This window comes from Tympanuchus pallidicinctus, unplaced genomic scaffold (assembly GCF_026119805.1).
Source record: "Tympanuchus pallidicinctus isolate F22 unplaced genomic scaffold, pur_lepc_1.0 scaffold4, whole genome shotgun sequence".
Taxonomy (NCBI): domain Eukaryota; kingdom Metazoa; phylum Chordata; class Aves; order Galliformes; family Phasianidae; genus Tympanuchus; species Tympanuchus pallidicinctus.
In genome coordinates, this window is record NW_026294758.1 from 40,900,492 (window position 1) to 40,916,782 (window position 16,291).

Consider the following 16,291-nt stretch of genomic DNA (forward strand, 5'->3'; position numbering starts at 1 on the left):
TACTTTTAAATGAGAGGATAAAGAAAAATGTTGATTCCTGTACTGTGGTCTGCTGATATGCAGGGCAATAGCAAGCATTTGTGATTCTGATTTTCCCATCTGTTTACACTGGTACTCTGTGTGAAAATCTGGCATTCAAACAGTTTGAAACCGAATGAATAAAGTTAACTTTGTATGAACTAGCTGAAATGATTAGTGACTCACTGACAGTTGTTAAGATGTTAGGAGGACTTTGATGGTCCTGAAAGTCTGGAATACAGCTAGTGCTTGGCTCACCTGTTTGTTATACAGATTTAGGTTTCAGATTACATGGGTACAGAAACAAATTTATTTATGAATCAGTGTTTGGGTACAGAACATATAGTATGGTGATCATTAACTTTATCTTTAATAGGATAACTTGGAAAGAGGGTGAGATGGAAGCAGTAGATAGAAATCAGTAATAATGTTGACACATGTCATTCTTAGAGCACATCGTGATTCAGTAATCTATATTTCACTAACCAAGTCGGTGTCTCTAAAAAGAAGCTGACAAGTTGTAATAGCTATTTCAAATGTTAATGTCACTCCATAGTTCCTCCCCTACATCTAGTACTTAAAAGCTGAAATAAAGAACGCACTGAAGAGCTCTGTGAGTTATACCACACTGGTGATACAACAGTATTTCCAGTGGCAAAAATCAGGGTTCTAATCTTGCTAATATTAATAGACGAGGTATGCCAGCAGCAATACTGCTATGAAGTGGACAAGCCAAAATGTGAAGCTATTGCAAGCGGAAGCCTCAATATGAAGTGGGGATGCAAATCATTCAAGACTACTTTCCAGCTATTGGTGCTATTTATGCATTGGAGTGAGTGCCCAACTACAAGAACCAAAAAATGAGAGAGGGTGCAGATAAACTAGCTTAAGCAATGGGAAGGGAAGGCCAGAGAGTCAAAATTCTGAAAGAAGCTGAACCAGTAAGTTTCACCCTACAAGATGGAAGATAGTAGGAAAAAACATTCCAAGATTACTTCAGAAAGCTCTCCCCATGGTTTCTGTGGCTTTAAAGGAGTAGCTTAGATGTGCTTACTTTTCCACAGAACAGGAGACTGGGAAAAGTCTCCTGTCAGGAACTTTTCAGCACTGCATTTCTCTGCTTGTTGCACAATTGTTTTTCTTTTTCAGTGAAAATTAGTAGGGAGAACAAAACTGGAAGCTTGCTTTGAAGGTTCGGAAAGCATTCAGACTTGACTAGTAACAAGAGCCATATGTATAAAAAGGGAATAATTGTTCTCTGGAGAATCTAAGCTGGTCTGCTTTTCATTTTACATCAACACCAGCTTTTCAACTTGCTTTACTCAAAATGAATGACCAATTCCCATTACAAATTCTCATTTCATTCAGTTCTGTCACTTGAAAGTCTCAGGGCTTGTCTTCGGCCTAAAATTGTATGTGTGCTTCGGTGAGGTATTATTTCGTTGCAGTGCAGGTATCTCAACAGGTACAGCTAGGAACATCATATTGGGTAAATTCTCAGTAAATCAAAACAAATTCATTGTTCCTTTTTAGAAGATACATTATAAAGTTTGTTTGAAAACGGAGATGGAAGAATCAACTTAGTTTTCAAAACTTGTGTTTGTCTTTTCTAAGAGAAAATGTCTTTGCTTTATTCCTATTCCCACCCTCCCTAACGCCCCCCAGTAATTTTGATCATGACTAGGTTTTCTTCTAAGCGTATTCCTGATGCTTCAAGAAGTTGTAAGCTCAGTTACTGAAGGCAGCAGAGATCTATAAGAAAAAACTGAATATTAGGTTGTGGGGATTGCTTCACACCAGATATTACTGAGGAGAGTTACAAAATGTCTTTGAGAGTTCCTGTATATGAAAAATCACTTCTACTGATTTCCATGAACCTAGGACCAGCGAAGGCCATCTACTCCTAAAAGAGCTGTAGAGATGGAAAAGAGTAAAGCAAGGGTGATGAAGAATTCAAAAAGTTCTCCAAGACTGGGTGCAGAATGTTAATGTCTGGAGACATTAACAGGGTAGCTCCTGCTGTGGGGAAAGAGGGTGATGGTAATCATATATGTTTAATGTAACAGCTGTTTGCTACCACTATAATACAGGATAAGGACAGCATGCTCCTTGTTTGGCTTTTGTTTTTAAACTTAATATTAACAGCATATCAGACAGCAGTAGTTAAGTAAGTAACCTGCATTACCTGTACAAAAATTATATAAATACAAATTTGCTGGTTTGCCTTCTTGTTAGAGAAAGAAAAATTCCTTTTGTAAAATAATCCATAAATCTTATATTATTGAGATGCTGCCAAGTCACAATTCACAGAACAAATATATGAAATTAAATTCATACTGTGCAGAGATGACACAACTGCTCTTCCGGATCTAATCACCTTGTTTATCCTGGGCACAGTTACACAGCTGCCATTCAACATGAATATAAATATGCTTTGCAGTCAAACAAATGTCAGTACTTCCCTGTGCTGCTTTTTGTTAACTACTGTATTAGAAATATCCACCACATTCTTATTGTTCTTCTTGTTATTATTGTTACTATTAGTATTAAGGAATTGTCCTTCATTCCATGCATAACTATCATCCTTTAATCCTTTTTTTTATCCTTTAAAAATATCATCCTTTCCTCATGTCATATTTTAGAAAGCACTCTGTGCACAGTGAAGCAGATCCTCAATTAAAAGCAAGTGAGAATTTCCCTACTACCGTAGATTTTAGAGGAACAAAATTCTGGGGAGATTTAAAAAAAAAACCCAAACAAATAGTTTTATCTGGACAAAATAATGTACAATTATTAATATTGCACTTTTTATACAAGAAATCCTAATAAATATACAGAAAAGATATACATTTACATACATAGAAAGACATTCTTCTTTTTTTAAATAAAAAGTTACACTGAAGCTTAGCAACACTATTTCTTGAAGACCCATTTGTAGTGAGAGCTACCACTGACATATGTGTTCCAAAGCAACCAGAGACAGGTCAGTGTCTTGAACATGACACTGACCTGAGAACTCCAGTTTTGCTGAAAAAGCCACATCATGGAAGCTGTAACACAGCAGCACTTGAACAGCATTTCAATAATGCATCACAAGGCCTGAGCCCCACGGGGGATGAGGCACAACCAAGCCTTTAATTTAGAAATGGTCTTGAACCAAGACCTCACATCCAGACAGATCTCCTTTAGATTTTTTATGATGCTCAAACTTCCTCCTTTGCAAATCTCTTCTAATTTTAAGGCTCTATTCAGAGTAGAGAAAGGATTGTCCAGGAACTAAAAGGATGAAGCACTTCACTGGATGAATAACCACTGCAACTGACCAGGGAGAAAGGTTCACAGACAGCATGCAATATGTGATGTTTGAGGCTCACTTTTTAGAAAATCTCTTTAGAGTCTAGTACCTGGGTTATAAATGTGCAGCTTTACAGCATTCATTTTGTTGTGTAACAGCCATAGAGGAGCAAATTTTAAAAATCTTCTTAGTGTTAGTCCTCTGGGGCTGATGCTGAATCTATTCTGGTCCTACTGAGTAGGAACAGCCAGCAATTTCAGAAAATATCTACTACTTTTCTGAAAGGGTTGGCCATCAGGACAGAAAATATCCATGTTAGCAGAAAAGAAAAACCCAGTTCCTCAAATTTCTTATCAAAATGCCACCTCTGAAAGTTTCTTAACTCTGGGTACTGGTACTCCTACCTATTCTTAGTAAGCATTAGTAGGAATTAGGATGCGAAGCAGCTCTCTTTTCCACATCTTTCCTGCCTGTGTTCTGTACAAGACAGCTTTTGCAGGTTTGTGTTACAGCCTGCCTGTAGCAGATCATACTTTCTTTCCTTCTCCTAGATAATATCTGACATCATCACCTTTATGCTGAAGGCAACACTCTTTTCTCCAACCCCCTCACACAAATGCAACTTGTGAACATTTTCAGATGTCTTCTAGACTCACTCACATTACAAAACATTGCTCAACTTTCTCAGACACCAGACTTGATTCTCAAAGATTAACAAGATCTCCCACTGATCATTTGAAGGCCTGTGATGAGAAGGACATGGAAAGGAAAAAATAAATCCAATGTTGGGTGTAACTGATAGATTTATAAAGCAGTATCATATGCTTATATACCCAAATTAGTCTAAGACAAACGTAGGGTCTGTATACTGCACTGATGAATGTCTAGTCTTTGTTTTGTTTGCCCCACCATGTATCAGACTGTTTGATTTGTTTGATTTGGTGGTTGAATGTGATGCTATATTTTGATTTTGATCCACTTCTCCATTTATCTGATGGTGTATTCCCAAGTGTATACATGGACTATGGGGCAACCCCACTCCTCTCAGGCCCAGTGGCTTGGGATTCATTGAATCTTTGTGATCTATCCTCCATGACCATGTTTTGCTGCATTCTATCTCCCAGATATCTAAAAGGGAAAATTTGTCATGTCCCTTTACAACAACAATTTGGTAAAGGATATTCTTTTTCCATTTTTTCTTCTCTTTTTTCCTTTTTAAAGGGAAATAAATAAATAAAATGGAGAAAAACAAAAAAAACCCAAAACAAAACAAAACAAAAAAAACAAAAAAAGAATTCCATTCTGGTTCTATTTTCTGCAGAAGTCTTTGCCTCAGTGAAGCAAAAGCTGAGATCCCCTTGTTCCTCCATTTTCATCGCATTCACCTTCAAGCTTTTCCACAAGTCCCACAGCAGCGTGATTTGAACTGGGTGAGCTGGCAGAGTTTGAGCTGCTTCACTTTCTCACAGTACCTTGTGGTGTCTCTGCACTCCACTGCCAAAGGGGAAACAAAAAGGAGAGATGGTGATGAAGCAGTGAAAGAAAGATTTTCTCACTTGAGAGCAATTCAAAACAGTTTTAATGCTGGGAGGTCTCACTGTGAGCACGACCTTGACTTGCTGCAGACACTGAGTGGGGACTGTGAGCCACTAAAGGATCAAAGGGGAATGCAGTGGGCAGCTATGGCTTTCAGAGTGTGAGAATGGCTTTTGAAGCTGCTCCAGCACTCAGCACAGTTTGCCATCTGATGCTCTAGAGTTTTGTAACAGTTGTTAAACAGAAGATGAAGTAGTAAATGAAACTGGAAATTCATTTCAGCAGGGCAGCTCTAAAAACCTCAAGTCAGGCAGCTGGAATAGATGATCACTGAAACTCCCTTCTAACTCTTTGTGCTTTAAGCCAGCAGGCAGCTTAGCATGACACCCACTAGCACCACTCCTCCTATTCCCAGTGAGATGGGAAAGAGAATTGGGAAAAAAACAAAGTAGAACTTGTGGGTTGAGATAAAATCTATTTACTAAGATGGAAAATGAAAATAACTGTAATGATATTATTATACATGCATACTTGCAAAACAAGTGATACACAACACACTTGTTCACCATCTGCTGAATGATGCAGACAGTCTCTGAGCAGTGGCTGTCTCTGCAGCCAACTTTCCAGTGTTTCATACTTTTTTGTATGACACCACATGGTATGGGAATATTGGCCAATTTGGGTCCCTGTCCTGGTTCTGGCTCCTCCCAGCTCCTTATGCACCTCCAGCCACCTTGTTAACAGGGCAGTGTGAGAAGCTCAAACAACCTGGGCTCTGTGCAGCATGGCTCAGCAACAACTAAAGCATCTGTTCTGCTGCTTCTTCTTTTTAATTATTTTTTTATAAAAAAAATATATATTTTTAACTTCTCTTTTCCTCTTGCAGGCACAATTTGTTGCTTGTCACCTGAAAGCAAGCAGCTTCCATGTCAACAATTCCCAGCATTAACCTACACAGTGGATTTAGACTTATTTAAAATACAGTGAACACTGTTTGTGACTTTTATTTTTTCTCCTAGCTGTAGCATCAACAGAAAGCTAAGGTTGCATAGCCGTCTTAAATGGTTAGCAAGGGCATGCAACCCTGGTGTCAGCACTGCTGCCAACAAACCACAGCAGGCACCATGCCCTCCCACCAAGATGCTGAGCTTTGGACAATGTGTTTTGCATGTGTTCAAGCTAGAGGTTCTCCAGAAAGCTGAGCTGCGATGCCCAGAACTGCATTTCGGAGACATGACTCCACATGGAGGACCCAGAGGCTTGCCCCCCTCCTCACACCCACCCCTCTGCTCATAAACGTACTGTTCTCACAAGGCGTGATGTTGCAGCGCTGCCAGTTGACTGGCCGTGGTCTCCAGGAGCAGTAGTGCTCGAGCACGGGTTTGTTGGTGCGGATGTGCACACAGTCCACACGCCGGGACTGGAAGCCATAGTTTCCACAGGTAGCTGTACACACTGTCCACAAGCTGACCCTCCAATGCACGCCACAGATGTCAGTCCAGCAGTTCTGAGTGCTCAAAGGCCTGTGAGCAAAAGAGAAGGGACAAAAGTCACTTACTGCACTGTGCGAGAAGTGTGTGCCACTCCTGGCACTGTGCAAGCCCTGGGTACTGCAAGCCTTGCATGCCCCAAATATTACTTATTCTGAGCCCTATCTTCACTGTGTGCAAGCAGAAATAAGCTCAGTGCACTGAAAAGCAATTTTCAACTGCACTCACAGGCTAGACCCTCAGATATCGTCAACTAGTATGGGACAACTGGAGTTAAACAAAAATTTGAACTGCTGGAGTGTTTGACCTAAATATCACCAGCCCATAAATGCTGCAGCAGAATGCCACTAAAAAAGGTGTAATGAATGAAGTAGCACCCGTTCAAACACATCAAAGGTTTGTTACTTTTTGATGTCTGCGATCAACAGGAGACAAAAAATGTTCTTATATAATCTCTTTTTTCCTTCAGCGCAGTCTAATGGAAAATAAGTATGTTTCTATAAAGTCAGTGGAATTTATTTGAAGAAAAATAAATGCTGTGTCATTCTTATCCAGTTAGCACTCGTGTTGAATTGCGAGATAGGGAGACTGGAAGCTTTGGAAGTTCATCACTAACAGATAATGAATGTGCTCCTGCTCTCAGAGATAGCACAGTGCTTTAGTTAGGTTTTATTATGCCAGTTCTTCAATTGTTAGCCTGCTCTTGTGCATTTTTCTAAAATTATTTTCTTAATTTTATTTTTATTTATGTATTTATTACCTCTGGAGCTGATATGAATGAAGTCTTGGCTTAAGCCTGCTGAGGTTTATGCTGCATAATTTAACAGGTTGCAGCATGACCACTTTGCTGCATAGGGAAAACCCAAAAGATGTTTGCTAAACCTCCAGGTTATTCAAAATCTCTCAAAGAACAGTGGTGTACGATATTTCTGTCCTACCTCGGTAAGGCACTGCACTGATCAGATGACACAGAAGTCCCATCTTTTGTCTGGCAAAATATCTGTCTGTGTTGTACAGCGAGTCGTGGCCCAATGCAAGGCCCATTACACTGTGAAAACAGAAAACCGCTTAATGGAAGTAAAAAGTTTCATAGGACTGCTGGTGAAATAAAGTGCATACTCCCATGCAGTAACTGTGCAGCTTTCAAGAATTTCCTGCAGTTCTGCACACTTTGGAGGTAAGCACACAATTATCATTTGTCCTACTTCACCCCCTCCAGCTATACTGAAACAGCATTTCTGTATCTGCTCTCTAGGTTCATTACCCTCTCCTCTTCAATAGTTCAATCTTAAATACATCTGTAGGGCAAATCAAATGCTCTCACATCATTAGCCAAGAGCCAATGATCCATACAGGAAATCTCAATACATTCCTTTTACTGTGCATTTTGCAGCTTGTACTACCACAATTTATGAGCAAATTGTTAATAACAAAGAACGTATTGAACCAAAAAAATATTCCACTGGAAAAAAAAAATATTGCAGGACAAGAAAGGAAACCATGTCGAAAGCAGCATATCTGAAAGTATGTTTCAGCAATGAAGCCATCCTAATCTATTCAAGCATATCAGTTTCACACTTGCTGTTTATTTCTTCTAATCTTCTCCTTCAATTAAATCACAGTTAATTCTGGATATTAAGCATGTGTTTCTATTGTTTTAAGTTAAATCAACAGTCAGTGAACAGTTTGCTTGATGCGTATCTGGCCATTATATTCCAGAACAGACAAGGGATTTGAAGAAAGGGGCTTTAATGTGAGGAAGAAGGAAGTTTTGGAAGGGGGAGGTTCATGATCTCTCCTGCATTTCGTTACAAAGTGAATTCTTCTATTTTATAAGTTTCTCAGACAACATTAGAATCTTTTAGAACTGTTTTCTTGTAAACGCTCCACCGAATCTACCACAGCCATCAGATCTGACTCCTGAAAACTTAAACTGAAACACATTCCATAGGTTCAAAGAGCACCTGTAGAATTAGAGAAGGCAGTATGCTATTTTCCAGACTTGTAACCTATCTGTAACCTGTCTGGGGACAGACCTTTCCACTTGGGACAAAAGAGGAGTCTGCAGTGGAAATCCTGTTCACATGTGGTTCTTTTGGGGACTGCCTGAAGGTACAGAGACTCAAACATGCACTGTATCGAATACAAAGTTGAAAGCACTAAGCAAATTAATTGCCTTCTCAAAAGCCTGCAGAGTACAGCATGCAGACCACAGATTCTCGTCTTCTGTCATCTCTTCCTCACCCACAGAATGAATCTGTTTTCAGACTGCTAGCATGCTCCTTACCTGGCCCCAGGAGGAGGCCACCCACTCAACACAAGGCTGCCTGTTACAGTTCTGTGTGTCCACCGGGCGCTTGGACGCTTGAGCACAGGCTTCATTTGACATTGGGACAGAATTGCCTTTTGCTGTCAGTTGTTGGCATGTCACTCGTCGCATTTGGATTCCTCCACCGCAGCTCCGTGTGCATGGAGACCATGATGTTACCATCCACCTGTGAGAGAAAGGCAAATATGCACTAATGTGCAAATAAGTGCACTGTCTGCAGTATCATCAGTGTCAACAGGACTTAATGTATTGGCCCAAAGTAAGCTAACAATGACTTGCATCACAGTACTGTACTCAGACCTCTGTAATGGCCATTGAAAACTGGTTATAAGATGAAAGCTGAGAAAAGAGCACATTTTTTATTTAAGTATCTCTCTGAGGGTTCTCTGGGCCCAGAATCCACTTTTTCCTCTTAATGTTGTTTTTAAAAGCTTAGTAAATATTTTTTGTCCAGTCACGGTGGTTTGGCATGGCTGCTCTCACACCACTGCACAACAGGGGCCTTCACAACAAGTTGCAGTCACTGGCTATGGCCCATTTCCACTCCTTGGCAGGAAAAACTGTCCCTGTAAAATTGATGGAGTAGCTCTCAGGGCACTTTGAACTCACTGCTGGCAGAGGAGGAGCCAAGAAGTTTCTAAGGCCTGTTGGCCTGCTCTGTTATCTCCCCGACAGCTGAGATAATCCAGGAAAGCCCGAAGGTTGTGCAAGGATGGAGTTGGTGTACAGAAAACAAAAAGGATATGTTTTGACTTTCCTGTTGAGCTCAGACTGTGCGTTTGTCAACTCCGTATTATCAGGGGTTTAAAAAATCCAGTATAACTAATAAAAAACTTCTAATGACAGAAAATAATTACCCAAATTATTTGTCCAAACTATTATGTCCAAACGCACAAATTCTTAACACAATCTTGACAATTTATCATTAGTTGGAAGACTCACTATACTTGGAAGGTATTGATAGGAACATGACTGACACAACTGATTATTTGTTCCCTGAGGAGATTTATGGTTAAGTCAGCAGTCATTAAGTTTCAGGATTCCCAGCAAAAGTGTTGTATTACTGGGAGGAAGATAGTGTCCATCTCATCCTCCTATGCAATGTTTATGATTACTTCACAAAACAGGCAATAGGTATTCTCTAGGCCTATGGAAAGGCATCCGTTACTATTCCTCAGTGTTCTGCAAGCAATTAACTCCTGTAGTTTCAGAAACAAGTATATAAACAGATAAACTTCTGACAAAGAAAATAAAGACACAACTACTATTTTCTTGCTGTTTGGTGAGGTTGAAATTGAAGTTTTCCCATCCCTCCATTGTAAAGCTCTGCTCTGCATTTCAATCAACTTCAATTTCCAAGCATACGTCTCAACGTTTTTTCAGGAACTGAGACAGGAGTATGGGTCACATTACAGTTCAGGAAAGGTATAAAAGGACATAAACTATTTCCATGGAATTTACTGCCATCACTAATGCAAACTGCTGTTAATGAGCGTGTTTTATATTTCACCAAATCTCTTTTGGTTTCCTTCTTATGACTCAGCTGGCAGCTCAAAAAACAGTTGCCTGCAAAAATGGGTAGGAATATATATAGAAAAGGTAATTAAACAGAACCTTGCCATATACCCAAGACGCAACCAGACTGGTAAATCTGACCGCTCAGTTCTCATCAGGTTGCTTAGCACCTCTCCTGACATCAGATTAGACTGTTCTTTAATATAAATGCCAGTCTCAAATAACTCTGCTGAATGAGAAGTTGTACCAAATGTCTCTTGAGATCCTGACCACTTTGTAAGTATTTGTTTACTCAAACACACTATGTCCACTGTGAAAACAAGGGAGAGGAGAAACTGAAAAACCAGAAAAATTGAAAAAAAAACCCACTTATACAAATCTCTACTAAGGAGTCACTGATTTGCAGAACTTGGGCATTTTAAACATGTGAGAGTCGAGCACTAAACTGATTTTCAGATCAGACATCTTGGGATGTAGTCTTCTTTACACCAAAGGGTGTGAAAGGAGGAAAGTGTCAGTGCGTTCTGTGGGGTGGATGCAGCAGAAGAGGGGAAAGATGTTAACACAGTCAAAAGTCTTTCAAGCTGTTGTAACTCTGTTTACAAGTAACTGAAAAGTGAGGGATTACATGGGCAGTGAATTACAGGGAAACCATGTATCTAAAAGGAGGCAGAACTCAGTCTGACCCCCTTCATACCCACCAAGTCCAATGGGATTTGCAAAAGACATTTCCACTGTGCTAAGGGAACTCTCAGCTTTATAGCTGCAGCTGCAGTCCTGCTTGTTTTGATATTCAGGCAACACAGAAGCTCAGGGAAAACAAGAATCCCAGAGGAGCTTTTAACTCTAGCTTTTTGCCTGTTTTGCTGTTGGAATACAGTGGTATGAAGCCGTGTGGGACAGAAAAATCTTATGATCCTGCAGTTCTTGGGTGATCTTATGATCCTGCAGTTCTTGTGTGCAGAGCTCAGAACAGGCGTAACATTTACATCTGACACAGGATAAGGCTGAAATTACCCAAGAGAACTTAGACTGTACAAGTGTATGTGTTAGGGCTAGATGGGTGAGGATGCTGAGAGAGCAGGGCAATGTTTCTACAAGGCTGCTCACTATAACCTTTGAAAGGTTATGGACATTGGAGAGGTCCTGACAATTGCAGAAAGACAAATGTTTCCCTTATTTTCAAAAAAAAAAATGCCATAAGGAAGATATAAAAGGAACTAGAAGTTAGTTGATTTTACTTTGATCCCTAAGAAAATTCTGAGGGTACCTGACTGACTACAGGGAAAGAATGACCAGACCAGAGTACAAGAAGAGGGCAGTGGAAGTCATTTGCCCAGTCCACCTCAAAGCATTTGAGACTGTCTCCCTCAGTAGTCTAATATCCAAGGTGCAGTGTTAATAGTCTGGGTGAGTTGAATGGGGAGAATGATGAGGCTCATGGAGTGATGGTTTATTGATTTTACTCCACCTAAATGGCGGTAGCAAATAGTATCCTTCTGAGTGCTCAGTGTATGTCCCTGTTAATGTTCTTGTTGGCCCACTTCTTTCAAGCTTCTCCTGATAGCAAGCTGCACTCTTAGATATACTGAGTGCTCTCCCATGCTTGCAGAATTCACCTGCAGAATTCATACAAGTGTAATTTGTCCCCAGCTCCAGGTCACTGACTGAGATGATAAACAGGACAGGTATGGGACCCAGGCCCAGATTTGTTTCCAATGGTCCAGATTATTAATTCTAAGGCTTACTTTCTTCCGTTCATTTTTCAGTCATTGCTAAGTGAAGAGTATTTAATTTATGCTACTAAAATACAAAGATACTATGTCACTGCTTTTTCTCCAGTGAGGAACTAACCTTTAAGGGCCTAAAAATCTGCTGCTTCTTAGTAGGAGGAGGACTATAAGCACATGACTTTCTTTACATTACTATTGCAACATACAACAATATTTGAAGGCTTCATTTAGGGTGAAGTCTTTTCTTTCATGAAGTACTGCAATAAGCAGAAGGCACTGTTCCCCACCTCTTCCTGCCTAGGTAACATCAGCTGATAGTTAAGCTTATAAGTTTAAATGACTAGTGAGATGGAAATCCAGTTTTCTACCTTAGTGTAAAAATGCTGAAAAGCATTCTTGACTATTCACACTATCAGAGAAAATTCAAAAGTACCATGAAGCTGTGACCTTTGCTAATAAACAGTAGGCAACATCTCCTTCATTCTTTTCTAACCGAATTACTGCAGGGATAAACAGAATCACAGAATCACAGAATTGTAGGGGTTGGAAGGGACCTCCAGAGATCATCGAGTCCAACCCTCCACTCCTTATATACTATGTACTGTCAACATTTTTCACAAATCTTGGTAAAAATTCCCAATGTCTATGTTAAGCACTCATAAATTCTCGTTCAGCCATGACTTTGTCCTAGATAGGCAGCAGCAAGCTATAAGGGCACGCTGTCCATTGCAAAGAACTCTTGAAGTACATCTTAAAAGCATATATGACATTTTAGTATAATAAAGGCAAACCGTGAAGGGCAGTCTCTCCTATTGCATGCGATGGGCTGCAGGGTTGGCTTGGGCTTCTTTTTGCAGTTGGATATATTGACTTCAATCCCATCCAGTAAGCACCTCAGTTGGGGCACCTGTATTCCTTTGTGGCCACAGGAAGCAGAACAAGACATCAGCTTGTCCACTGACCACTGGTAGTCTGCCAAAGAGCGAGAGTCATGTTAACATTTAAAAACTGCCAGTGAGAAATCCTTAGAAAAAAGATAGCTGTTCTCCAGGATGAAAAGTTTAGACTCAGTGTCTCGTGAAAGGAACTACGCTTGCAAGACACCAGGCAATGGACAAAGCAGAATTCCAGCTTATATAAGGCACTGACCATATCTTCTGACAAATCCCCCCTTGTTTTTTTTGTGTTCAGAAGCACAAGACATAGAAGGTGAATGACATTCTAGGGCAGTCAGTGATACCAAATGACAGGGATGTGGGGCATTACAAATCCTGGCATTTATACAAACTTAGGTGGGTAATTAGCTATCTGTTAGCTATCTGTGGAATAGATTCAGGAACTTCAGAAAGCCATTGGGAAAATGAGAGCAGGCACCATGACACTGGCAAACATGTAAGCTCCTGGTATGCAACCAAACATACATATGATACTGCAGAAACCCTCAAAAGTTGGTATGTACAGTACACATCTCAAATGCAAATGATGAGGATTTTTTCCCCCCTTAAATTGAGTTTAGAGTGCCTAGGGATTTCTTCCTATTATATTCAGCCAGATTTTCCATTTGGTTCATGAAAAAGGTGTTATTAATCCTCCTGGCACTACATCTTGTCATGATTTTTCAGAAGGTCAGTTAAAATAAAATTAAAACAAACTCAAATATCAAAACTGTGGTGGGAGAATACAAGGGCTGTAAGGATGACACAATCCCACCTTGCCTTTCACTCTGTGAGAGCTTTGAGGCTGAAGATCCCCCTTCAGCAGATACTGCCAAGTATTAAAAAGACCCATTCTTGCTCTCACATGTCTGTGAAGGACTGTGTGAGTCTTCTGGGAAGTCCTTAGATCCTGCCATTGGAAAGACTGGATCACCCCAAAGTAGGAGAATAAAAGAAAGGAAGTGGATTTATAAAATTAATCTGCTTCAACATGTGTAAAGCACACTTTCAAGCTCAAATCCATGTATTCAAAAATACAGTGTGCATACTTTTACAGCAACAATTCACAGGACTAATTCTTAATCATTTATATTTGTAAAGGAGTATGACTTAGAGAAGTCATGGCTAGCTGCAGTTAATAGTCTTATCTTACAACAGTGTGTATCTCAACAAGCAAATCACAGAGATCATTGGTCCTATGGCAAACAAGGGATTTGCAGCACTTCTGAGAAGTTTTATTGTAAAAATTAAGGAAAAGTTAAATTCTTCTCCACTCCACCCCTGTCAACTGCAAAAAATGAGAGACGTATATTCTGTTCCAACCCATTCACACTGCTCAGTTCAGTGGATTCGTCACCTTAAGTTAATTTCTAGGGTAAAAATAACACAGTTTATTTTTACAGCAGTTTTACAAGCAAAGGGTTTTTGAGCACTGTGTAATGCTGACTTTAGAAGATTAACAGAGGGGTTTCTAATCTTAGAGGTTTGACCTGTGACACTTCTGTCTGGAATTTTAGGCTAATGCAGCAGCCATGGGTATAACTTGAATCAGCAAAGCATGCTATTTGCCGAGCAGGCCAGAAGTATCAACTGTCATTTTGGGAAAATGACACAGCAAGTGAAACCGAAGATGCTGCAAGTTTCTTGCTAGGCCTGCAAATTTATATCCATAGTGGTGGAATATCAAAACATTAATTTCCTGCTTTGCATCACAGTCTTGGCTTTAGAGCCAAGAAATTTAGGACAAGAAAGGCAACACAGGGAAGTCAATGTCAAAAGCTTCGCAGGGGAGAAGCACAGAAATTGGACAGTTACCTTGTATTGCCAGGGAAGTTTTTTGTAAGAGTGAACCAGCCTCATTCTGAGCAAGGCAGCTGAATTCTCCTTCAGGAGCATCACTGATGTTGAGTATCTGAAGAATTTGTCCTGCTGCTAGGAAGCGATGCCTTAGAGTGAGAGGCTTTCCAGAGTAAAGCCAGGTGATATTTGGAGTTGGATGGCCATCCACGGCACAACCTAAAATAAAAGAACATGACATAACCCTGCTGAGGACTGAACATACTGCAAAATTACTTGACGTGGTCAAAATAAAGGAGTCACTTGCATTCAAATTCACTCTCATTTTCCTAGAATGAAAAACATGAATAATATTCCTTCTTTTCAGCTGAAAAAAAACCCCACACCTCCAAAAAGCTAATCAGTCACATGAAAATACTGGATCAGTTTGGAAATATTTATTTAGTCAGCCTTCTAAGACTCCCATAATTTTAGAACATCCTCATTGCATTATTGAGAAAAATGGGATAGTGAGGCTGCACACTTATCATAAGCTGTGTGTTTGAAAAATACCTCAAATAGAACTCATTCTCCAGCAACCCTATTTTAACCACCTTTTTTTCTTTTTTTTTATTGTAATAAATTAAAAATCAGAAGTTTGCATGCTGAGAGGCAAAGGGAGCATCTATAATACCTGGATCTACATCTTAGGCTGACTTCCATCAGAAGGATACGTACTGGATCTCCCACTGGCAACTAGCCATATGCAGCTTAGCTCTCTTCCCTCTTGCTGACACCACTGGTCTGCATCCACAGTAACGCAGGGTGCTGGCCAGATGAAACTGCTGTGTGGAGCTTGTTCACTCTGAATTAAATGCATACTACCAAGGGCAAGGAGTCCCCAGCAGGTGTGGAATACACACAGTTACAGTGGCAATGTTTCCCTGGCAAAGAACTAACTAATGCAGCAAAATCTTAAAAAAAAAAAAAAGAAAAAAAAAAAGAAAGAAAAAAAAAAAAAGAAAGAAAAAAAAAAAAAGAAAAGAAATGAAAGAAGAAAAAGGAAGATGGAGAGAGTGCTCATTGGTCACAGTGGTCACTTCTCTTGCCTTGTTCTCTTTTTATTTAAAAGGATAAAGAGTCTTTGCTATTTGTTTTAGTTTCCTTGGCAAGGTCTAATGCAATTTCACTATTGGCAGTTCTCTTCCTAATGCTGCACTTCCTGACCACAAAGACACAGCTTTCTTTGCTGACTTCCTTCTTACTTTTTTTGTAAGCTATTTATTCCTGTTATGCTTCATTTTACCTTATTTCTTTTGTCCTTTCTGAATACTTAAACCTTTTCCTGCTCTTGTTCAGAGAAGCAAGTCATCCAGTTTCCAGGAGATATTCATTCTTAACAAAATGAGTGATGTGAAAGGTATCAGCCTAACTGATTTACTGGTTTAAGGGTGCCTATGTTAAAAGGAAAGGAAAATAAAGGAATACTTAGGAAATGGACAAACTTAACAATAAGTGGCTGCATGATTTTCCCTACGGTACCGTAATTTTTTATAGTTTGCATGTCTTCTAAGAGAATTGCAGAGATTTCCTCAGGTCAGCACATAGCCATGACAACTGACAAAGGGCTGCTGTGAATTCAGTTTTATTGTTGGCATTTGCAA

The 16,291-nt window shown here is 39.8% G+C and overlaps 1 protein-coding gene across 2 annotated transcripts in view; it reads right to left on the reverse strand.

Annotated features, from left to right (window-relative positions):
- Positions 1-310: 310 nt before the first annotated feature.
- ADAMTSL1 (ADAMTS like 1) overlaps positions 311-16,291 on the reverse strand; it is a 352,419-nt gene continuing 336,438 nt past the window's right edge. For both annotated transcript variants that reach the window (XM_052701099.1, XM_052701100.1), the window contains 6 exons: positions 14,667-14,867; positions 12,708-12,888; positions 8,627-8,834; positions 7,278-7,387; positions 6,152-6,372; positions 311-4,807 (listed from right to left, as the gene is read on the reverse strand). In XM_052701099.1, coding sequence (XP_052557059.1) covers positions 4,701-4,807; positions 6,152-6,372; positions 7,278-7,387; positions 8,627-8,834; positions 12,708-12,888; positions 14,667-14,867 — 1,028 coding nt within the window. In that variant the 3' untranslated portion in view covers positions 311-4,700. The remainder of the gene's footprint in view (positions 4,808-6,151; positions 6,373-7,277; positions 7,388-8,626; positions 8,835-12,707; positions 12,889-14,666; positions 14,868-16,291) is intronic.